The sequence below is a fragment of the Staurois parvus genome, unplaced genomic scaffold (genome assembly GCF_062004578.1).
Source record: "Staurois parvus isolate SC_StPar_1 unplaced genomic scaffold, SC_StPar_1.0 ptg001780l, whole genome shotgun sequence".
Lineage (NCBI taxonomy): Eukaryota > Metazoa > Chordata > Amphibia > Anura > Ranidae > Staurois > Staurois parvus.
Window position 1 is genome coordinate 357381 of NW_028319576.1, and position 26221 is coordinate 383601.

Genomic DNA, 26221 nt, shown 5'->3' on the forward strand with positions numbered 1-26221 from the left:
ATAAAAAACTACATTTTTTGCAAGTATGCATCTAAAATTAGGCAATTAAACATTGACCCACAGACACTTTCATACACACAGTCACGCTCAAGCTGGCCATAAATGGATCCAACATTTGGCCGATTTAGCAGGGACTGGACCAGGGGTGGACTGATCATTTGGAAATTCGGGCACTGCCCGAGGGCCCGGGGTCAGTAGGGGGCCCCATGAGATGCCCCTGGCACCTTTTTCATAGGCTTTTTTGAGTTTGGGCAAGGACACAGCGGCCCCATGATCCCCTATCGCCCGGGGGCCATATGAGTTGTCAGTCCACCCCTGGACTGGACAAATTTCCATCCATTTATGTGCAGGCTGGTTGTACAAAAGTCAGTCTACCTATCGACTTCCATCCATTCCTTCCAAATTCAGAAGCGTACAAAAATCTTTCAAACAACATTCAAATGTGTCTGAGAATTTCTGTACAAATTTTCTGTACAAATTTTCCCGTGTCTTTTCCTAAGAATTTTCCTTCGAAATTCTATCCGTCCATAGTCAGCTTTAACAATGACCAACAAAGTAACAAAGCAACTACTACTTTTTTTTTTTTTCTTTACATTTGATCTGTTATTTAATTTTGAAAAATGAACGCAAATGTATTTCTAAAACATTTTATTTTTTGAAATTCACAAAAAAAAAAAAAAAAAAAAAGCAATCTTTAAATTTTCAACTTTGAAAGGAAACAAAAATATTCAAAAAAAAAAGTATATTGCTTAAATAAGACCCCTTTCCTGCTGCAACAGAATTCACAGGGACTGGAGAAACAATGATCTTCGTAGATGTAATTTGTTCTATATTATACGGCTGACAGTATGTATTGGATGAGTATAGATATCCTGAAATCTCTGAATTGCGAAATAACACTGTACCCGATATAGGTCAGTTCTAATAATCAGTGTTTTTTGTTTTGTTTTTTTTAATGGTAGAATTTATTTAGCAGGTTAGATGCAAGTTCCAACTTTAACAGGATATTTGAAGTTTTTTTTTTTTTTTTTTTAAATAAAATATTTTTAAATTACATTTATCACTCTTTACTGTGTAGCTACAAGAAATGTAGGACCTTGCGTAAGCACATGGAAAGGCGGGAAGGGTATACAAATGTAGTGCAATATACACATATACACACTCCAAAGACATGCTGGTAGGTGAATTGGCTCCTGTCTAAAGCCACGGAAGAGGTCTCCAGATCTACTCAGACCTTGATATATTTTATGTTCCTAGGGGCCAAAATAGCCATTGTGACCACTTTGAATCCCAACCATGACACCACCTGCCTGGAGTTTGCATTTTCTCCCTGTGCCTGTGTGGGTTTCCTCTGGGTACTCCGGTTTCCTCCCACACTCCAAAGACATGTTGGTAGGTGAATTGGCTGCTGTCTAAATTGTCCCTAGTATGTGTATGTATGAATGTGCGTTAGGGACCTTAGATTGTACTTCCCTTGAGGGTTAGGGACCTTAGATTGTACGCCCCTTGAGGGTTAGGGACCTTAGATTGTACACCCCTTGAGGGTTAGGGACCTTAGATTGTACGCCCCTTGAGGGTTAGGGACCTTAGATTGTACGCCCCTTGAGGGTCAGGGACCTTAGATTGTACACCCCTTGAGGGTCAGGGACCTTAGATTGTACGCCCCTTGAGGGTCAGGGACCTTAGATTGTACGCCCCTTGAGGGTCAGGGACCTTAGATTGTACGCCCCTTGAGGGTCAGGGACCTTAGATTGTACGCCCCTTGAGGGTCAGGGACCTTAGATTGTACTCCCCTTGAGGGTCAGGGACCTTAGATTGTACGCCCCTTGAGGGTCAGGGACCTTAGATTGTACGCCCCTTGAGGGTTAGGGACCTTAGACTGTACGCCCCTTGAGGGTTAGGGACTGATGTGACTGTACAATATATATGTAAAGCGCTGCGGAAATTGATGGTGCTACCCATATAGAAGACAAATATATTTGAAATATATTTTAAAAACATTCTTTCCAAATATATTGACATATATTTGAAATACTAAAATTTCGGCCATATTCAATCTATTTAAAAATATATTTCAATAAATATATATATACTGTATGTTGAAATGCGTTTTTATTACAAAAAAATATGAAAAATATTTTTAAAAATACAAATCTACATTTTTGGAATGCGTTTACAAATATAGGTAAAACTATATGTTGAAATTACTTCTTTATATGTTAAAAATAATCTGAAGAATATATTACAAAAATACATATATTTTAAAAAATATTTTTCATATATTTTGTAATATATAAAAAAAGCATTTCAACATGCAATATATATATATATATATATATATATATATTTGAAAATGCATTCCAAAAATGTAGATTTGTATTTTTAAAGACATACAGTATATTTTAAATGTATTTTTAATAATATTTTTCATATATTTTGTAATAAAAGTGCATTTCAACATGCAGTGTGTGTATATATATTTATTGAATATGGCCAAATTTGTAGCATTTCATATATATGTCAATATATTTGGGAAGAATATTTGTAAAATATATTTAAAATATATTTTTCTTCCATATGGGATGGTACTGGAGTACCATGTGATTTGGTGCAATGCATTTTTTAAATGTAGTACAAGCGCTGCTTTTTGTGTGGTCTGGTTCGTTTTGCAGCTTCTTCAAATGAATGGGCTGTCAAAAGGCACCACAAGGGAACACGTGCATTCCTGTGGGATCCCAGCAGGGGCGGACTGACAACTCATGGGGCCCCCGGGCAATAGGGGATCATGGGGCCCCTATGTCCTCACCCAAACCCAAAAAAGCCTATGAAAAAGCCAATGAAAGGTACCAGGGGCATCTCATGGGGCCCCCTACTGAGCCCGGGCCCTCGGGCAGTGCCCGAGTGCTCAAATGGTCAGTCCGCCCCTGGGTCCCAGTGTGAACTGGCTCACAGTGCACTGGCCAAGGAGTCTTGTGGCTGGGTGGGCAAAGCCTTTTGAGGATTCAGAGACACTATTTTCTCATTAGACGTGCATCCCCCCCCCCCATGTGATAGCATTCATTGGGCAGATCCATAGCCAACTGACAGCCTGCTATTGGCTTTAGGACCTTGCCACTTTCAATCACAAGGAGGGAGCAGACCTGATTGAGAACTCATCCCTAAGCAGGCCCAGGGCTGTGGATAAGGGGGTACCACTAGTCCTCCTGTACGGGGCCCGGGCCAGCAGGGGGGCCCAGGCAGCTGGGTGAATTGGATGTGGGCAGAGAGGGTTAACGGGAAGCAGGGGTGGACTGACAACACATGGGGCCCCCCGGCAATAGGGGATCATGGGGCCCCTGTGTCCTTGCCCAAACTCAAAAAAGCCTATGAAAAAGGTACCAGGGGCATCTCATGGGGCCCCCTACTGACCCCGGGCCCTCGGGCAGTGCCCGAGTTTCCAAATGGTCAGTCCGCCATTGACAGGGGAGATTACTGGAATCAATCCCCTGTATGCCTCTCCCTGCAGCAGCTGAAAGCTGGGTTCTTGTCCTCCCCTCCCAGCTGGCTTTCAGCTGCTGCAGAGAAAAACATACAGGGGATCGGTTCCAGTAATTTACCAGCCCCTTCCATTCCTGAATAAACACAATGTTTTTTTGTGGGGATGGGGGGGCCCTGTTAGGTTGGCTGTATGGGGCCTTGTAATTTGGGGGCATCTGAAAGCTGGGTTCTTCTCCTCCCCTCCCAGCTGGCTTTCAGCTGCTGTAGAGAGAAACATACAGGGGATCAGTTCCAGTAATTTACCAGCCCCTTCCATTCCTGAATGAACGCAATGTTTTCTGTGGGGATGGGGAGGCCTCTCAGGTTGGCTGTAAGGGGCCCCGTGGTTTCTAACAGCAGCCCCACCACGTTTCGCCCACTGTCAGGGTTACTGTTGGCTCTGACAGATGGGGAGGTGAGGGGGCATTGGTAGCATGCCGCTCTGCTACACAGTGTACAGAGATGGGCACTCTGCACTGTATCTGTCTCTGTACGACAGTTTAGGGCGGGTCTTAATTCTCTCCAGTTTGGAGGTAATTATTGTCGAATTTTGTGGAGCCATAACCACTTTGTAAAACTACCTAAATCTAACGCACGTGTGGGTACAGCTACGCGAAACTGGTGGCAGGGTATTTTGAATCTGGGGCTATACCAATTGGAAAAGCATTGAAAGTCCTTCATTGAATCCCCCTCTGTATTTTAATTTCTTCTTGCAAGCCTCCCAGACCAGATCTGTCTGATGGAAATCAATGGACGGTTCTAAGTCTCTAAAGATGGGAAACATGAACAGTGCTCATGGTAGTCGGAGAACATGTGATCTGGGCTGCCCAGGCTTTAGGTCACATGGGGGAGCTGGTATTTTAGTTTTTTTCCTGTGGTGCCCTCTAGGTGTGAAAAAAAAAATCAAAAAGACTGAGCACCAGGAAAGGGGTAATGTCATCACATTGATCAGACCTGGCTCAGAACGGATGCGGAGACACAAATATCCTCAAGCGGATAATGGAGCTGCCTCGGAAATTGACCACAGTGTTCACAGAGACCATCTCCAGGTCCAACACCAGATCACGTGGCCCTTTGATTGGTCGCGTCAACACCAGTGTGGCACTGATGGGGCCTGTTTGCTGTAAAAAAGAAAAAAAAGAAAAAGATATAGGTCAGTTTACGACAAACAAAACACAAAGATTTAATATATATACTTTTCTACTTGGTCCAATTATACGACACCAATCAGAATTACAGATACCCAGAATCCTCCAGGCAGAGCCAACATTTTCTTGTCTAAAGGTCACCTAAAACCCATAGTAGGGGTATGAAATTTACCCTTTAAGGGGTGTAAACATTACCTGGAATGATACTTATGCAGGCCATACATGGGTCGAATTCTGAACGATTTTTCGTCCGAAAATCGAAAAAGTTGTTCGCTCGGTAATACGATGGCGCCATCAATGATTTAAAAAATCGGCCGACCGAGTCATAAAGTTCACCCAGGGGCGGAATGACCATTTGGAAACTCGGGCGTTGCCCGAGGGCCCGGGGTCAGTAGGGGGCCCCATGAGATGCGCCTGGTACCTTTTTCATAGGTTTTTTTGAGTTTGGGCAAGGACACAGGGGCCCCATGATCCCCTATTGCCCGGGGGCCCCATGAGTTGTCAATCCGCTCCTGAGTTCACCCCATATAACAGGCAAAACTTCTGTTCCTTCCAGGTCACGGCTCATGCGCATATTCTTTTTGGAAAAACAATTGTACGATTTGACCATCGTTGAGTTGAAAATCGGTCGTTTTTCACGAATTTTCTAACATGCCCGATCACCGAAAAGGGGAGGAACCTCAAGAATCGGAAGGTGCGATTGACCCACTAACAGAGCAAAAATCGGCCAATTATTCTTAGGTCGAATTTCAACCCATGTATGGCCGGCATAACTCACCGGCCACTTTATTAGGTCCACCTGTTCAATTGCTTGGTAACACAAATTGCTAATCAGCCAATCACATGGCAGCAACTCAATGCATTTAGGCATCTAGATGTGGTGAAGACAACTTGCTGAAGTCCAAACCGAGCATCAGAATGGGGAAGAATAGGGGATTTAAGTGACTTTGAACCTTTGAACTGTAAACCCTAGAGATGGTTGTGCGTGAAAATCCCAGCAGATCAGCAGTTTTAGAAATACTCAGGCCAGCCCGTCTGGCACCAACAACCATGCTACATTCAAAGTCACTTAAATCCCCTTTTTTCCCCATTCCATAGCTTGGTTTGAAAATCGGTCGAATTTTGACCCATGTATGGCCGGCATTAGTTTGCTAAAGCACTATGGGGTTTATCTACTAAAGCTGGTTCACTCAGAATCTCGTGCACTTCGGCATAGAAACAAATCAGCTTACAGGTTTGTTTTTTTTTTTGCTGAAACGTAATTGATTGGCTACCATGCACAGGCGCACAAGAATCTGAACCATCTTTAGTAAACAAACACGTGTGTCAATCAACTGCCTTTTTTTTCTATCGAAAAAGTTACAATGTTACAGTTTTATCACTGGAGAAGAGACTGAGGAAATGCTTCCTATTGCCTGCAGAAGACCGATCTCAACCTTGGCAAAGTTTTTGACTTAAGTTTAACCACTTCCCATCCGGCCACTGTATATTAAACGGCCGGACAGTGGCAGTTCAGGGGCGGTTTGCCGTTCATAAACGGCATCCGCCATTTTGGATTGTGTGCGCTCCCTGGAACACCGATCACTGTACAGGACCCGATCATGTGATCACTGATTGTCCAAGCAGTGATCACATGAAAAGGTGTAAGCAAGATGTCACTTCTGACATCATTGCTTACTACATGTGAAATCTGTGAATGATCACAGAGGTCACATGGTACAGGGCTATTCACAACAGCCTTGTACCATGTGACAAGCTGGGACCAATCACAGCTCACACAGTATTTCTCAATGGCTGCAAGAATGCAGCCAGAGAGAAGGAGAAATTATTGCTTTTATAGCCTTTATGGGTGTAAAAGCAATCAGTGTAAAAAAAAACAAAAAAACTTTATCACCCCCCACAAGTAGTACAGTGTCACTATGGTGACATTGTACTGCTAGGGTGACAGTATGTTAAAAAAAAAACAAATAATAATATAAAAGAAAAATGTAAAAAAATGTATTTGAAAAATTATAATTTTTGGTTATAAACTAATTTGGATTATTGTTTTTTACTAAAAAGATAACTAAATACATTTTGGCCAAGATTTATGAAGAAAGATTATTTATTTGCAAAATTTTATAAGAAAAACACTTTTTTTTTAATTTTTGGACTTTTTCATTTATATAGCAAAACAAATAAAAAATCCCAGCGGTGAATAAATACCACCAAAAAAAAGTTTTATCTGTCTCAAAAAAATGCTAAAAAATTCATATGGGTACAGTGTTGCATGACCGCGCAATTGTCATTCAAAGTGCGACAGCACTGAAAGCTGAAAATTGGCCTGGGGAGGAAGGGGGGGAAAGTGTCCGGACTGGAAGGGGGGGGGAAAGTGTCCGGACTGGAAGGGGGGGTAAAAGTGTCCGGACTGGAAGGGGGTGAAAGTGTCCGGACTGGAAGGGGGGGGAAAGTGTCCAGACTGGAAGGGGGTAAAAGTGTCCGGACTGGAAGGGGGGGAAAGTGTCCGGACTGGGAGGGGGGGGAAAGTGTCCGGACTGGAAGGGGGGTAAAAGTGTCCAGACTGGAAGGGGGGGAAAGTGTCTGGACTGGAAGGGGGTGAAAGTGTCTGGACTGGACATTAAGTGGTTAAGAGTGACTTTTTTTAATTTTTTTTTTTGTATTTCAATGGTTTTTATTAACTTTTTAAACGTTTTAACAAAGAAGGACTTGAGCAAAAGACACGCCCCCCCCCCCCCCCCACACACACACACACAGGGGCTCTCAATGGCACATTATAAATATAGAGAACAATGTTAGAACACCAACATTGCAGAAGGTGCGCCCACGCTGGGGCCATCAATGGCACATAATATACAAAAAGGGTGATATAACACCAACAGGAACTCAAACCAAAGGGAAATATCTATCGCCTCACAGAAATCAGACAAAAGTAAAGAGGAAAAAAAAGAGTAAAGAAAGAAGAAGACAAGACCAGAAGCAGGGGTCCGAGAACGCCAACCCAGAACAGCATCATAGACCCAGACTAGCCGGGGGGGAATCCAGGGTCCGTTGAGGGCAGCAAGGAGTGCATTTTCCAGGAGTTGTTACCATAGCCCTAGCTGAGTCCATCCCCAAATGCAGGAGTACAGTTTGCTGTGTTTTCGGAGCCGGGGGGGGAGCATAGGTCAACCACGGCTCTCATATTTTAAAAAATTTCCATTGGGAATTGTTACGGATACTTGACGTCTGTTCATTGAGCATCAGAGTGGTCATACGGTCCAGAACCCCCTGAAGGGGGACAGATGTATTTTTCCAGGCCTGAGCAATTGTTCTAGTTGCCGACAAGAACAAATAGGAAGCCAACTTCTGCTGGTGAGCCAACAGGCCCGGTATGGGACAACGAAGCAAAGCGTACCGAGCATCCCGGCATATAGAGAGATGGAAGAATGTGTAAAGAAGGCCAAATAAATGAGACCAAAAACAAATCAGTCTCGGGCAAGACCACCATATATGCAACACATCTCCACAATGGCCACAACCCCGAAAGCAGTGATCACTATAGGCAGGGTTCACCTGGGCTATACAAGCCGGGACCCGATAAGCGTGACTTTTAAAATGATAAAAAAAGTTTGTCTTTATAAAATGCTGTATATTGTAATATGTCAGGAACGTATTTCTTGTTACATTGCCGAAAGGTCCACATTGCACACAGCACATTGAAAACAGTTTGTGTGTATTTGTACTCTATAGATATACAGTGGCTAAAATTATTATTTGATCCCTTGAAGATTTTGTAAGTCCCCACTTACAGGGAAATGAAGGGTCTATCATTTCTATCACAGGTGTATTTTAAATAATAGAGACAGACTATCAACCAAAAATCCAGAAAAACACACAATACAAATGTTATAAATTGAGTTGTAGAACAATGAGCAAAACAATAATTCTGGTTCCCACAGACTGGCGATGTGCTCATGTGTACACAGATTAGTCCTGTCAAGTTAAGAAGGCGCTCCTAACAACAACTTGTTATGTGTATAACAGACACCTGCCCACAGAATCTCTTTTATCCATTCAAACCTCAGCACCCACCATGGGCAAGACCAAAGAGCTGTCAAAGGACATCAGAGAGAACATTGTAGACCTCCACAAGGCTGGAATGGGCTACAAGACCATCAGCAAGAAGCTTGGTGAGAAGGAGACAACTGTTGGAGCGATTATTCGCAAATGGAAGAAATACAAAATAACCATTAATTGCCCTCGGTCTGGAGCTCCATGCAAAATTTCGTCTCATGGGGTAAGGATGATCATGAGAAAAGTCAGGGATCAGCCCAGAACTACACAGGAAGAGCTTGTGAATGATCTTAAGGCAGTCGGGAACACAGTCACCAAACCATTGGTAACACAATACGCCACTATGGGTTGAAATCCTGCAGCCCCCGCACGGTCCCCCTCCTCAAGAAGGCACATGTACAGGCCTGTCTGAAGTATTAGGATTAGGAGAAAGTGCTGTGGTCAGATGAGACCAAAATTGAGGTCCTTGGCATTACCTCGAAAAATGCTGACTGTGACCTTAAGAACACCATCCCTACAGCCAAGCACGGAGGTGGAAACATTACGCTTTGGGGCTGTTTCTCTGCTAAAGGTACAAACTGACTTTGCTGCATTGAGGATGGGGCCATGTATTGTAAAATCTTGGATGAGAACCTTCTTCTCAGCCAGAATACTGAAGATGGGTCTTCCAGCATGAAAATGACCTAAAACATACCGCCAAGGCAACAAAGGAGTGGCTCAAGAAGAAGCATTTGAAGGTCATGGAGTGGCCCAGCCAGTCTCCAGACCTTATTCCTATAGAAAATTTATGGAGGGAGCCTAAACTTTGAGTTGCCAAATGACAACTAAAACATTAAGAATTTAGAGAAGATCTGTAAAGAAGAGTGGACCAGAATCCCTCCTGAGATGTGTGCAAACCTGGGAACCAACTACAAGAAACATCTCACCTCCGTGCTTCCCAACAAGGGTTCCTCCACCAAGTACTAAGCCATGTTTTGCTTGGGGATCAAATACTTATTTTACTCACTGAACTGCAACCCCATTTATAACATTTGTATCGTGTGTTTTTTCTGGAATTTTGGTTGATATTCTGTCTCTATCATGTAAAATACACCTGTGATAAAAATTATAGACCCTTAATTTCTTTGTAAGTGGGCAAACTTACAAAATCTGCAGAAGATCAAGTAATTATATATATACAGGTGTGTGTGTGTATATACTGTATATACATACATACACACCAGGGGCGGACTGACAACTCATGGGGCCCCCGGGCAATAGGGGATCATGGGGCTCCTGTGTCCTTGCCCAAACTCAAAAAAGCCTATGAAAAAGGTACCAGGGGCATCTCATGGGGCCCCCTACTGACCCTGGGCCCTCGGGCAGTGCCCGAGTTTCCAAATGGTCAGTCCACCCCTGATACACACACACACACATCAATCAGCCACAACTTTATGGCCACTCACCTAATAGTGAGTAGAACCACTTTACCACCAAAACAGCACTGACCCGTAATGGCATGGACTGCACTAGACCTCTGAAGGTATGCTGTGGTATCTGGCACCAAGCCGTTCATGGCAGATCCTCAAAGTCCTGTAAGTTGTGAGGTGGGGCCTCCATGGATCCAACTTATTTTTCAAGCACATCCCACAGATGCTCGATTGGATCTGGAGAATTTGAAGGCCAAGTCAACAAACCAGGCCACCTTCTTCCATTGCTCCGTGGTCCAGTTCTGATGCTCATGTGCCCATTGTAGGCAGTTGTAGCTGTGGATGCGGGTCAGCATGGGCATCCTGACTGGTCTATGGCTACACAGTCCCATACACAACAAACTGCGATGCTCTGTGTATTATGACACCTTTCTTTCAGAAGCAACATTCACTTTTTCAGCAATGTGAGCTCCAGTAGTTCTTCTATTGGATAAAACGGGCCAGCCTTCGCTCCTCACATGCATCAATGAGCCTTGGTTGCCTATGACCCTGTGACCGATTAGCCAGTTTTCCTTCCTTGGACCACTTTTGGTCAGTCTTGACCACTGCAGACCAGGCACATCCCACAAGAGCTGCAGTTTTGGAGATATTCCAAACCAGACGTCCATCCATTACATTTTGGCCCTGGTCAAAGCCCATCAAAATTTTATGCTTGCCCATTTTTTCAGCTTTCAACACATCAGCTTCAGGAACAACATGTTAACTTGATGCCAAATATATCCCACTTTCAGCTGCCATTGTAATGGGATACTTTATCTGTCCGTGATTTATTTATTTCAGGTACTTATATAGCGCCGTCAATTTATGCAGTGCTTTACATATATATTGTACATTCACATCAGTCCCTAACCCTCAAGGGGCGTACAATCTAAGGTCCCTAACCCTCGAGGGGGGTACAATCTAAGGTCCCTAACCCTCAAGGGGCGTACAATCTAAGATCCCTAACCCTCAAGGGGCGTGCAATCTAAGGTCCCTAACCCTCAAAGGGCATACAATCTAAGGTCCCTAACCCTCAAGGGGCATACAATCTAAGGTCCCTAACCCTCAAGGGGCGTACAATCTAAGGTCCCTAACCCTCAAGGGGCGTACAATCTAAGGTCCCTAACCCTCAAGGGGAGTACAATCTAAGGTCCCTAACCCTCAAGGGGCATACAATCTAAGGTCCCTAATCCTCAAGGGGCATACAATCTAAGGTCCCTGACCCTCAAGGGGCATACAATCTAAGGTCCCTAACCCTCAAGGGGCATACAATCTGAGGTCCCTAACCCTCAAGGGGCGTACAATCTAAGGTCCCTAACCCTCAAGGGGTGTACAATCTAAGGTCCCTGACCCTCAAGGGGCGTACAATCTAAGGTTCCTAACCCTCAAGGGGCATACAATCTAAGTTCCCTGACCATCAAGGGGCGTACAATCTAAGGTTCCTAACCCTCAAGGGGCGTACAATCTAAGGTCCCTGACCATCAAGGGGCGTACAATCTAAGGTTCCTAACCCTCAAGGGGCATACAATCTAAGGTCCCTAAACCTCAAGGGGCGTACAATCTAAGGTCCCTAACCCTCAAGGGGCATACAATCTAAGGTCCCTAACTCACCTTCATACATACACATACTAGGGCCAATTTAGACAGGATCCAATTCACCTACCAGCACGTCTTTGGAGTGTGGGAGGAAACCGGAGAACCCAGAGGAAACCCATACAGGCACAGGGAGAACATGCAAACTCCAGGCAGGTGGTGCCGTGGTTGGGATTTGAACCGGTGACCCGAGTACTGACAGGCAGAAGTGCTAACCACTTAGCCGCTGTGCCACCCAATGTGATCAGAATGTTATGGCTGATCGGTGTCTACAGTATATGTGAGAGGTGTATGAATGGAACAAATTACAAATCCTCTGGCAGATAAAAACATTCACATTTATAGGTTTATATCAATCAAATGCTAATTATTACTCGTGAGCTAATATGGTGAATTTCTATAAATAGGTGAAATACAAAAAAGTATATATAAATAAAAAAATGAATAAATGTGTCTTGAATCAAAAATAATAAAAATTAAATCACCTTATTATAAATGCACAAATAGGTTCGCAAACACATCACACCAACTCCTATTTTTATTATTCATACTATTTATATAACTCGTATACTTTATTATTGATATTGGACACATAATAATGTTATTACACTAATATTTCTCTATATCCTAAAGGGATCATTCAAGTAATTTTGTGTACTGTTTGGATAGTACAGTGGTCGGCAAGCCGCGGCTCGCGAGCCACATGCGGCTCTTTACACGCTTTAATGCGGCTCTTGTGTGCCGGGCGCCCGCTCCCCTCCCTCCTCTCGGGCGGCAGGGACTCTGCAGCGTGATCCAAAAAAAAAAACAGCCAGGGCAGCGCGCTCAAATGCAATGATTGGCCAGTCTCGCTGCCACTCACATCCTGATAGCCAGTGATTGGCTGTCAGGATGTGTGTAGGCGGGGCAGCGTGACGAACGTGAGAGGAGCTAGGCTCCTCTCACAGTCCGCCCTGAGGACTGGAACGGCGCGGGAACATGGCGAGAGGAACGCGCGGAGCAAAGGTAAGTGAACTGACACAGGGGGGACTTGGCTTACTACTTGCTACTTACTTACTACTACTATATGAGGGATGAATTACTATGGGGGATGAATTACTATAGGGGGGATGAATTACTATAGGGGGGATGAATTACTATGGGGGATGAATTACTATGGGGGATGAATTACTATATGGGGGTTGAATTACTATAGGGGGGATGAATTACTATATGGGGGATGAATTACTATGGGGGATGAATTACTATATGGGGGATGAATTACTATAGGGGGGATGAATTACTATAGGGGGGATGAATTACTATAGGGGGGATGAATTACTATATGGGGGATGAATTACTATAGGGGGGATGAATTACTATAGGGGGGATGAATTACTATAGGGGGGATGAATTACTATAGGGGGGATGAATTACTATATGGGGGATGAATTACTATGGGGGGATGAATTACTATGTGGGGGATGAATTACTATGTGGGGGATGAATTACTATATGGGGGATGAATTACTATGGGGGATGAATTACTATATGGGGGATGAATTACTATATGGGGGATGAATTACTATGGGGGATGAATTACTATATGGGGGATGAATTACTATATGGGGGATGAATTGCTATGGGGGATGAATTACTATATGGGGGATGAATTACTATATGGGGGATGAATTACTATATGGGGGATGAATTACTATGGGGGGATGAATTACTATATGGGGGATGAATTACTATGTGGGGGATGAATTACTATATGGGGGATGAATTACTATGGGGGATGAATTACTATGTGGGGGATGAATTACTATATGGGGGATGAATTGCTCTGGGGGATGAATTACTATATGGGGGATGAATTACTATATGGGGGATGAATTACTATGGGGGATGAATTACTATATGGGGGATGAATTACTATGGGGGATGAATTACTATATGGGGGGTGAATTACTATATGGGGGATGAATTACTATAGGGGGGATGAATTACTATAGGGGGGATGAATTACTATATGGGGGATGAATTACTATGGGGGATGAATTACTATATGGGGGATGAATTACTATAGGGGGGATGAATTACTATATGGGGGATGAATTACTATGGGGGATGAATTACTATAGGGGGGATGAATTACTATAGGGGGGATGAATTACTATAGGGGGGATGAATTACTATGGGGGATGAATTACTATAAAAACTTATTGAAACTAAAAACAGTGTACCATCCTATGTATTTTCAGTTTTAAAAATGTGGCTCTCAAAATAAATTTCAATCGTGGTTTTGGCGAGATTTGGCTCAGTTGAAAAAAAAAAGGTTGCCCACCACTGGGATAGTATATTGTAAGGACTTACACTGTTTTTATAGTTTATTTACATCAATATAGGAGCGCAGCACAGTTATTTGTTTTTATATAGATTCTGACACATTTATAGGTTGAGTTGCTTGGCCGGAGTTCAGCTTTAAATTCAGAAGAAAAAAAACAAAAACAAACAGGAACTGCAGAAATATGACAAGTTAAGGATTTGTGTCTTTTTTTTTTTTTTTAAACCAAGAAAATCAACAAAAACACAAAGCTTTCTCGGGGTCTCCATACTCTTGTACACAACTCTATACATCATACTGTGTGTACACAAAGATATACAGTATATATACACACACCGTAGAATGTCAAGGTGGTTTATCACCCGCATATCACTCTGTGAACAGTTGCCGTCCAAACAGCATTTATTTGCTGATCTATAAAAATCCGCTTCTCTCGCCGTCACGCACTGTGTGCTCGCATAATATAGTAAACTTGGAGTGTATGGAAAATCCATTAGTTATAGCGACAGTTTAAAAAGCTAACAGAAAAGAGCGCTGATAATAAGCAGGTCACGGTAGACATTGTCCGGTTACCAGCTTGGGAAATGTATATTCAGGACGCCATTCATGTCACAACCTGGCGAGCTGCAGTTAGAGAAGAGAGATGGCAGCGCCACTCTTAAGTGTAGACGGGTAAAATCAGGCAGATTTGATGGTAAAATTGCACTCACATAGGTAGGTAGCAGGTAGGCATGTCAAGTGATGGAGGTCCAGTGGGAGCATCAGGTCCTTTGGGTGTATTCACGCCGCTCCGGTGGTGTCCAGGGCTTGGGGAGTAGCAGAGGGGCGCAGGGAGGCTCGCAGGGATGATGTCACCGCAATTTGTTTCTATTATAAAATTTTGCAAACAGGTAATTCTTCCTTCACTGATGTGCATTGATGAGGCTGCACTGATAGGCAGCACTGATGGGCACTGATGAGGTGGCACGGATAGACAGCACTGATAGGCGGCATTGATGAGGCTGCACTGATGGACGGCACTGATGGGCACTGATGGACGGCACTGGTGGGCACTGATAGGTGGCACTGCTGGACACAGGTGGGTGGCACTTCTGGGCACAGGTGGGCAGCACTTCTGGGCACTGATGGATGGCACTGCTGGGCACTGATAGGCGGCACTGCTGGACACAGGTGAGCGGCACCGCTGGGCACAGGTGGGCGGCACCGCTAGGCATGATGGACGGCACTGCTGGGCACTGATAGGCGGCACTGCTGGACACAGGTGAGCGGCACCGCTGGGCACTGATGATCAGGGCGCTGATCATCAGTGCTGATCACTTCTCTGACAATTGCCGGTTATTGGCAGTACTGTCCTCTCGCTGTGACAGTGTGAGGAAAGTGCAGCTGATAACCGGCAACTGTATTTACATTGTGATCTGCTGTGTCACTGGACACAGCTGATCACGTGGTTAAAAAGCCACTGTGATTGGCCGTTTATCATATCATATCACTGTGGGCAGCACAGTGGCTAAATGGTTAGCACTTCCTCCTGGCATTACTCGGGTCGCTGGTTCAAATCCCAACCCTGGCACCACCTGCCTGGAGTTTGCATGTTCTCCCTGTGACTGCGTGGGTTTCCTCCAGGTACTCCGGTTTCCTCCCACACTCCAAAAACATGCTGGTAGGTTAATTGTCCCTAGTATGTGTATGTATGAATGTGAGTTAGGGACCTTAGATTGTACACTCCTTGAGGGTTAGGGACTGATGTGAATGTACAATATATATGTAAAGCGCGGCGTATATTGACTGCGCTATATAAGTACCTGAAATAAATAAATAATATCATGTGATCAGCTGTGTCCGTATTACACAGCGATCACCGGCGGCGCTGGGGACGTGTTCTGGAATGAAGTCCATGGTCGTCCTCCCAGAACTAGCCATCTTTCGGCTATACCGCGGTTGGGAAGAGGTTAATGCCGGCTCTTCTTCTGTTTACATTCTGCTGTTAGTGGGGAATCCCCCCTGATAGTAGACGAGTCATTTTTGTTATAGGATGTGGCAGGTTCCTGCTCCTTAACAACCAGCTATTCACTGGGGTGTTGGCTCCTTAACAACCAGCTGAAAGGCCAATCATTCCCTCAATTTTGCATGCCTGTACCACTAATTCCAGCATTTATCGCTTGCATTTATTTATTTCCTTTACTGAATTGACTTTAACACTGTTGTATGCTGTATTTACCAAGAATTTTGCTTTTTGAGATAAATAGCGCATAAAGGGATAGTGAATTGACATTTTCAGTACCATGTGTGATATTTGGGATTCATGCGATGCATGGAATAGCCTTTCGTAAATTGAACCCACTGTCCACTGTGCTGTACCGCATGCCAGTACATGTGCATTTTAGAGGTGTGCTGGGGTGCCATGCACAACGAATTGCACCGCAGCACACCAAGGCATTACAACCCATTGTGGTACCACGCACTTTTATTTTGAGCAGGGGCGGACTGACAACTCATGGGGCCCTCAGGCAATAGGGGATCATGGGGCTCCTATGTCCTTGCCCAAACTCAAAAAAGCCTATGAAAAAGGTACCAGGGGCATCTCATGGGGCCCCCTACTGACCCCGGGCCCTCGGGCAGTGCCCGAGTTTCCAAATGGCCAGTCCGCCCCTGATTGTGAGTTACCACAACGTGATGGTGTAAGTGGCCCTCAAAGGAAACATGTCATGAGGAAGACATGAAGACAGGAGACTAAAATGTTTACCTCCCTATCCAAAAGTGCCAGTTCCAGGGCACTATAATTATAAACCTCTTGCCTCAATACTTTGAATCACCGACCTGAACAGTGTGCAGATAAGGACTTCTGACTTTTCTGCAACTTTCCTGATCCATACACTTTATTCAGGGTAGGGTCTCTGAGTATTGAGGCCAAAGGGGTCAAAATAACAGCCAGGCAACCAGCATCAGGGGAACACCAATGACAGCCCTCCCATATTTCTCACATTAAAGGTGCACTTTACCGCAATGGTCTGAACATAAACACTGCCATCTTCTGTTGTAGCTTTTTTTTTTATTTTTTCAACCAGAAGGTGGCAGCATTCACTTATAGAGTACTACTGTCATATACTAATTCTATGTATAGAGTGTAATAGAGTGTATTATGATGGTGTCCAGTGGTGGATCATGTTGGAGGTGTAGTGTTCTATGTATAGAGTGTAAAAGAATTGTATTATGATGGTGTCCAGTGGTGGGTCATGTTGGGGGTTGTAGTGTTCTATGTATAGAGTGTAATAGAATTGTACTATGATGGTGTCCAGTGGTGGATCATGTTGGGGGTGTAGTGTTCTATGTATAGAGTGTAATAGAATTGTATTATGATGGTGTCCAGTGGTGGGTCATGTTGGAGGTGTAGTGTTCTATGTATAGAGTGTAATAGAATTGTATTATGATGGTGTCCAGTGGTGGGCTATGTTGGAGGTGTAGTGTTCTATGTATAGAGTGTAATAGAATTGTATTATGATGGTGTCCAGTGGTCGGCCATGTTGGAGGTGTAGTGTTCTATGTATAGAGTGTAATAGAATTGTATTATGATGGTGTCCAGTGGTGGATCATGTTGGGGGTGTAGTGTTCTATGTAGAGAGTGTAATAGAATTGTATTATGATGGTGTCCAGTGGTGGATCATGTTGAGGGTGTAGTGTTGTATGTATAGAGTGTAGTAGAATTGTATTATGATGGTGTCCAGTGGTGGATCATGTTGGGGGTGTAGTGTTCTATGTATAGAGTGTAATAGAATTGTATTATGATGGTGTCCAGTGGTGGATCATGTTGGGGGTGTAGTGTTCTATGTATAGAGTGTAATAGAATTGTATTATAATGGTGTCCAGTGGTGGATCATGTTGGGGGTGTAGTGTTCTATGTATAGAGTGTAATAGAATTGTATTATGATGGTGTCCAGTGGTGGGTCATGTTGGGGGTGTAGTGTTCTATGTATAGAGTGTAATAGAATTGTATTATAATGGTGTCCAGTGGTGGATCATGTTGGGGGTGTAGTGTTCTATGTATAGAGTGTAATAGAATTGTATTATGATGGTGTCCAGTGGTGGGTCATGTTGGGGGTGTAGTGTTCTATGTATAGGGTGTAATAGAATTGTATTATGATGGTGTCCAGTGGTGGATCATGTTGGAGGTGTAGTGTTCTATGTATAGAGTGTAATAGAATTGTACTATGATGGTATCCAGTGGTGGATCATGTTGGAGGTGTAGTGTTCTATGTATAGAGTGTAATAGAATTGTATTATGAGGGTGTCCAGTGGTCGGCCATGTTGGGGGTGTAGTGTTCTATGTATAGAGTGTAATAGAATTGTATTATGATGGTGTCCAGTGGTGGGTCATGTTGGAGGTGTAGTGTTCTATGTATAGAGTGTAATAGAATTGTATTATGAGGGTGTCCAGTGGTCGGCCATGTTGGAGGTGTAGTGTTCTATGTATAGAGTGTAATAGAATTGTATTATGATGGTGTCCAGTGGTGGATCATGTTGGGGGTGTAGTTTTGTATGTATAGAGTGTAATAGAATTGTATTATGATGGTGTCCAGTGGCGGGTCATGTTGGGGGTGTAGTGTTCTATGTATAGAGTGTAATAGAATTGTATTATGATGGTGTCCAGTGGTCGGCCATGTTGGAGGTGTAGTGTTCTATGTAGAGAGTGTAATAGAATTGTATTATGATGGTGTCCAGTGGTGGGTCATGTTGGGGGTGTAGTGTTCTATGTACAGAGTGTAATAAAATTGTATTATGATGGTGTCCAGTGGTGGGTCATGTTGGAGGTGTAGTGTTCTATGTAGAGAGTGTAATAGAATTGTATTATGATGGTGTCCAGTGGTAGGCCATGTTGGGGGTGTAGTGTTCTATGTATAGAGTGTAATAGAATTGTATTATGATGCTGTCCAGTGGTCGGCCATGTTGGGGGTGTAGTGTTCTATGTAGAGAGTGTAAAAGAATTGTATTATGATGGTGTCCAGTGGTGGATCATGTTGGAGGTGTAGTGTTCTATGTATAGAGTGTAATAGAATTGTATTATGATGGTGTCCAGTGGTGGATCATGTTGGGGGTGTAGTGTTCTATGTATAGAATGTATTAGAATTGTATTATGATGGTGTCCAGTGGTCGGACATGTTGGGGGTGTAGTGTTCTATGTATAGAGTGTAGTAGAATTGTATTATGATGGTGTCCAGTGGTCGGCCATGTTGGGGGGTGTAGTGTTCTATGTATAGAGTGTAATAGAATTGTACTATGATGGTGTCCAGTGGTCGGCCATGTTGGAGGTGTAGTGTTCTATGTATAGAGTGTAATAGATTGGTATTATGATGGTGTCCAGTGGTGGATCATGTTGGAGGTGTAGTGTTCTATGTATAGAATGTATTAGAATTGTATTATGATGGTGTCCAGTGGTCGGACATGTTGGGGGTGTAGTGTTCTATGTATAGAGTGTAGTAGAATTGTATTATGATGGTGTCCAGTGGTGGATCATGTTGGGGGTGTAGTGTTCTATGTATAGAGTGTAATAGAATTGTATTATGATGGTGTCCAGTGGTGGATCATGTTGGGGGTGTAGTGTTCTATGTATAGAGTGTAATAGAATTGTATTATGATGGTGTCCAGTGGTGGGTCATGTTGGGGGTGTAGTGTTCTATGTATAGAGTGTAATAGAATTGTATTATGATGGTGTCCAGTGGTGGGTCATGTTGGGGGTGTAGTGTTCTATGTATAGAGTGTAATAGAATTGTATTATGATGGTGTCCAGTGGTGGGTCATGTTGGGGGTGTAGTGTTCTATGTATAGAGTGTAATAGAATTGTATTATGATGGTGTCCAGTGGTGGGTCATGTTGGGGGTGTAGTGTTCTATGTATAGAGTGCAATAGAATTGTATTATGATGGTGTCCTTTGGTCGGCCATGTTGGGGGTTGTAGTGTTCTATGTATAGAGTGTAATAGAATTGTATTATGATGGTGTCCAGTGGTCGGCCATGTTGGGGGTGTAGTGTTCTATGTATAGAGTGTAATTGAATTGTATTATGGTCATGTCCAGTGGTGGATCATATGAAGGATGTGATATCTTTGGGGGCATTAGGTGTTTTCATGTGTTATCTTCTACATTTCTCTTACCCTCATGTAGAATTCTCTCCCCTCATTTCCGGATTTGATCTGAAAGATGTAGTAGACTCCAGGGTAGCGACTGGTGGCTTGCATCTGGAAGATATCTAAAGGAACCCGGCTGTTGGAGAAGATATCCATGTGTCTATGGACAATGGTGAATGGCTGGTCCCGGCAGGTGGGGTTCTCCACAGGACACATACAGCGACTAGGATCAAGAAAGACAAGTTAAAGGAATCCTGTGATGCGGGCGGCATAGTGGTTTAGTGCACATGTGTACTTGAGAAGATCCAAGCTACAAGTGAAACAAGCCATTGAGCTACAATATCTTTGTCTGGTTTGCGGCAATCAGAGACAACTAATTTCCACCTCTGGAGGCAGCAACACTGTGCAATGGCAGGATACAAACTGGCTGATTACTCTGCAGAACTTCTGACCCTTGAGGCATACTGGCTGTGTCCAGGGTTATTCACAGCATCTATTTGCATATACCCGATTGGATGAGGTTTAGTACATGAGTCAAACGTTGGCAATGTACTAGATTCCCAAAGTCTATTCAATGTAGCTAACTTGAGTGTTCTATAATCTCCTGCAGCTCTTCACAGGGTCACCGGGAGTGTACTTCCTAGGATCTTCACTGTGTGTCTTCCTCTCTTTCTGCCTTTTGTTATATTCACACGTCCCAGTCAGCAGAAGCGAGCTCTGGGCAAGTTCTCTGAAGGCTCTTTTTGACCATTCCTTACATCTAGTTCTAGAAGAAAACCTAAATGACTCAATAGAGGGACAGCTGACTTCCATCCATTTCTTCTCCATTACTACGTTTGCAGGGTTTAGGTATTAACAAAATAAAACAATGGGTGTACAAGCTCCTTCTTCAAATTCCTCTATTAAAAATAACAGATTATGCTGGTTTTTGAGTGGCTAAGTTATAAAAAGTTAGCAATAGAAACACAAGTGGAGGATCATTCTAAACAGGCATTATTTACTTACAAAATTGAATTAGTTGGATCTCCAATTTGGTGAAAAATATGACACACACAAGAAGAGGAATCACTCAGAACAGCTAAATGACAATATGCAACTCTGTTGAAATTATTCTTTGGTGAAATAGGTCTTGAAGTCTTGATTACAAACCTTTGTTTGCCTTTGTCTAGCCCTTGGGGATCTATTCCTTCCACTGATACCAGCAATGGGGCAATATTTTGTGCACTGAAACTAACAATGGGGCACTCTTCCTCATACTGACACCAATGATGGGGTATTATTCTTCCCATTGACACCAATGATGGGGTATTATTCTTCCCATTGACACCAATGATGGGGTATTATTCTTCCCATTGACACCAATGATGGGGTATTATTCTTCCCATTGACTCCAATGATGGGGCACTATTCCTCCCCCTGACACCAATGATGGGGCACTATTCCTCCCACTGATACCAATGATGGGGCACTATTCCTCCCACTGACACCAATGATGAGGCACTACTCCTTCCACTGATACCAACGATTGGGCACTATTTCTCTCACTGACACTTACAATGGGGCACTATTCCTCTCACTGACACCAATGATGGGGCACTATTCTTTCCACTGACACCAATGATGGGGCACTATTCCTCCCACTGATACAATGATGGGGCACTATTCCTCCCACTGATACCAATGATGGGGCACTATTCCTCCCACTGATACCAATGATGGGGCACCATTCCTCCCACTGATACAATAATGGGGCACTATTCCTCCCACTGATACCAATGATGGGGCACTATTCCTCCCACTGATACCAATGATGGGGCACCATTCCTCCCACTGATACCAATGATGGGGCACCATTCCTCCCACTGATACCAATGATGGGGCACCATTCCTCCCACTGATACCAATGATGGGGCACTATTCCTCCCACTGATACCAATGATGGGACACCATTCCTCCCACTGATACCAATGATGGGGCACTATTCCTCCCACTGATACCAATGATGGGGCACCATTCCACCCACTGACACCAATGATGGGACACTATTCCTCCCACTGATACCAATGATGGGGCACTATTCCTCCCACTGATACAATGATGGGGCACTATTCCTCCCACTGATACCAATGATGGGGCACCATTCCTCCCACTGATACAATGATGGGGCACTATTCCTCCCACTGATACCAATGATGGGGCACCATTCCTCCCACTGATACCAATGATGGGGCACTATTCCTCCCACTGATACCAATGATGGGACACCATTCCTCCCACTGATACCAATGATGGGGCACTATTCCTCCCACTGATACCAATGATGGGGCACCATTCCACCCACTGATACCAATGATGGGGCACCATTCCTCCCACTGATACTAATGAAGGGAAACTAATAATTCCCTTAATACCAAACATGGGACATTGTTTTCTTCCATTGATGCTAGGACATTTTCTACTCCTACTGGCCACGGTCCATCCCCCCCAGTCCCACGTCTAAAGCACAGTAAACTGGCCCTTTGTTTAGAAAGTTTGGATATAAAACGTTATGGTTGTAGAGCAGAGGTCTCCATTCTCCATTGTCACCTGTACTTACTTGTCATTGATCTGGATGTACGGCTCCTCACATCTCACGGGATCCAAACACTTGTAGGTTCCGGGGATGTTGAGGCACGTCTGCTGACTAGTGCAGGTATTATTCCGCGTGTCACATTCATCGACATCTGGAAAACCACAATTTACAAATTGCTTAAGCAAGAATGAATCCTTACACATGTTGGCATTGGCTAGCATCTATGCCTTATTACAAGCAAGGAAAGCCCATCAAGGTGTCTGCTCCTGCCCAGATCCAATGGGGCAACCTCAGGCCACATAAATGGTGGGACAGATGGGCGTATCCCTCTTTCTCCATTGGAATAGTTGAGCAGGGGTCCTGTCAGGGCTCCGGGTATGACCAGAGGTGTGTGGACTGACACAGGGAAACAGCAGGCTTCAGGTAAAGCGTGTACAACAATATAATTTATTAAGGGCAACACAAACATAAACGCAGTGCAACAAACCAAACCCAAAACTAACACAAATACGTACAAGGTGCAACAAACCCAAACCTTAACTGATATATATATATATATATAAATATGGAGCACAACGTAGTCAGGCGGGCCGGGTCGGTAGCTAACGGGCAGACAAGGTACAAGGAGTAGGCAGAAGATTGGTCAGGAGTAGCCGAGGTCGGTGCAGGCAGAGTTCAAGCAGAGTCAGGATCAAGCAGAGTCAGGATCAGGTAGGAAGCAGACAGGATGCAGGTACAGGGGCTCATGGGAACAACACACCAAGGCCCTGACTGCAGGCCTGGCCATTCCTTAAATACACCTCCTGCAATCAGCCTCAGGTGATGGCTTGATTGCAGGAGCGAGCTTCTGGCTGCTGAGAGCACCTGCTGGTCAGCCCTGGTACTGCAGCCCACAAGGTAGGCGAGTCCCACCACCATTGGCAAGTCCATTCCTGACAGGTCCTATTAACCCAATGGAGAATGAAGAGTTGGGTGAGCTGATGAGGCTAGAGAGACTAATGGGATGGACTCCAAGGCTATTTCCAACTGTTCGACTTATCTTACCTATGTCGGCCTTCACCAGCCTCCTTGCCCATGAGCTGTTAGATGGAATAGCAGGAGGAATGGAACGATCTAACACATTATTTTGCAGTGACTCCGGTCACTCACCCTGACACGTCCGGCTGTCATCCAGCAGCACATAGCCGTTCGGACAGCTGCAGTAGTAGGATCCAGGCTCATTGACACATTGGTGCTGACACAGGAACTCCGAAACGCTGCATTCATCCATATCTGGAATAAATAGGAGGGAACTCGTATACAATCACAGCCAATGTTCAGATCTACGGGGCAGAAAGGTCACACTGTGAAGGCAGGAGACACTTGTAGGCACAAAGACCTTTTGCCGGCATTGAAAAAAAAAAAGAAAACCTTTGCTGCTACATCACATCCACTGCTTTGCATAGGAACATTGTACAATGTATGGGAGGCACGCAGGAGATTGTATTAGCTGAACAGATTTACCAGTGCAGTTGATGCCGTCTTCATCCAGCTCGTAGCCCGGCTCACATCGACACAAATGGGAACCGTACGTGTTAACACAGTTTTGGACACATGGATTCTGTGTGGTACATTCATCAATGTCTGAAATAACAAAAATAAAGATGAAGAAACTAACGGATTAAAGGTCAATTGATAAATTAATATTGTTCCCATTAGCATCACTGAGAATGTAGCCTATCCATTCACTAGAGAGTGGTGACATCACAGAGAATGCAGCCTATCCACTCACTAGAGAGCGGTGACATCACTGAGAATGCAGCCTATCCATTCACTAGAGAGCGGTGACGTCACTGAGAATGCAGCCTATCCATTCACTAGAGAGCGGTGACATCACTGAGAATGCAGCCTATCCATTCACTAGAGAGCGGTGACATCACTGAGAATGCAGCCTATCCATTCACTAGAGAGCGGTGACATCACTGACAATGCAGCCTATCCATTCACTAGAGAATGGTGACATCACTGAGAATGCAGCCTATCCATTCACTAGAGAGTGGTGACATCACTGAAAATGCAGCCTATCCATTCACTAGAGAGCGGTGACATCACTGAGAATGCAGCCTATCCATTAACTAGAGAGTGGTGATGTCACTGAGAATGCAGACTATCCATTCACTAGAGAGCGGTGACATCACTGGGAATGCAGCCTATCCATTCACTAGAGAGTGGTGACATCACTGAGAATGCAGCCTATCCATTCACTAGAGAGCGGTGACGTCACTGAGAATGCAGCCTATCCATTCACTAGAGAGCGGTGACGTCACAGAGAATGCAGCCTATCCATTCACTAGAGAGCGGTGACGTCACAGAGAATGCAGCCTATCCATTCACTAGAGAGCGGTGACATCACTGAGAACGCAGCCTATCCATTCACTAGAGAGCGGTGACGTCACAGAGAATGTAGCCTATCCATTCACTAGACAGAGGTGAGGTCATAGGTAATGCAGGCTATCCATTCACTAGAGAGCGGTGACATCACTGAGAATGCAGCCTATCCATTCACTAGAGAACGGTGACGTCACTGAGAATGCAGCCTATCCATTCACTAGAGAGTGGTGGCGTCACTGAGAATGCAGCCTATCCATTCACTAGAGAGCGGTGACGTCACAGAGAATGCAGCCTATCCATTCACTAGAGAGCGGTGACATCACTGAGAACGCAGCCTATCCATTCACTAGAGAGCTGTGACGTCACAGGGAATACAGCCTATCCATTCACCAGAGAGCGGTGACGTCACTGATAACGCAGCCTATCCATTCACTAGAGAGCGGTGACGTCACTGAGAACGCAGCCTATCCATTCACTAGAGAGTGGTGACGTCACTGGGAATGCAGCCTATCCATTCACTAGAGAGCGGTGACCTCACTGAGAACGCAGCCTATCCATTCACTAGAGAGTGGTGACATCACTGAGAATGCAACCTATCTATTCACTAGAGAGCGGTGACATCACTGAGAATGCAGCCTATCCATTCACTAGAGAGCGGTCCCATCTGGTTTGTATTAATACTTCACATACCTTGGCATGATCTTCCATCTGAGTTCAGCAAAAATCCCGGGTTACATGTGCAGGAATAAGAACCAGGCACGTTGGCACAGAGCTGCTGGCAGTACCCGTAGCGGCATTCATCAATGTCTAAAAATTAAAATACCGATTTATGAGGGTGAATCTCCCCAACGAGGACACAGACAGCAATGTTCAACTTTAACTCTCTCTATAAATCTCTGCCTATATAGCGGAAAGCTTCATGGGAGCCCTGAACAATGCGGTCATCACAGAGGACAAGGGGGTGCTCTTTACATCTGGAGGAAAAGAAATGTAATCTCCAAACACGGAAAGGTTTCTTCACAGTAAGAGCTGTGGGAATGTGGAATAGACTCTCTCCAGAGTTGGTTGTGGCCAGCTC

General features: G+C 44.3%; 1 protein-coding gene across 1 annotated transcript in view; it reads right to left on the reverse strand.

The window, feature by feature from the left end:
- Nucleotides 1–633: 633 nt before the first annotated feature.
- Nucleotides 634–26221, reverse strand: part of FBLN5 (fibulin 5) — a 59993-nt gene continuing 34405 nt past the window's right edge. The window contains exons 6-11 of the mRNA XM_089663829.1: nucleotides 25834–25950; nucleotides 24277–24396; nucleotides 23923–24045; nucleotides 22798–22924; nucleotides 20229–20424; nucleotides 634–4637 (exon numbers count right to left, since the gene is read on the reverse strand). Coding sequence (XP_089519955.1) covers nucleotides 4476–4637; nucleotides 20229–20424; nucleotides 22798–22924; nucleotides 23923–24045; nucleotides 24277–24396; nucleotides 25834–25950 — 845 coding nt within the window. The 3' untranslated portion in view covers nucleotides 634–4475. The remainder of the gene's footprint in view (nucleotides 4638–20228; nucleotides 20425–22797; nucleotides 22925–23922; nucleotides 24046–24276; nucleotides 24397–25833; nucleotides 25951–26221) is intronic.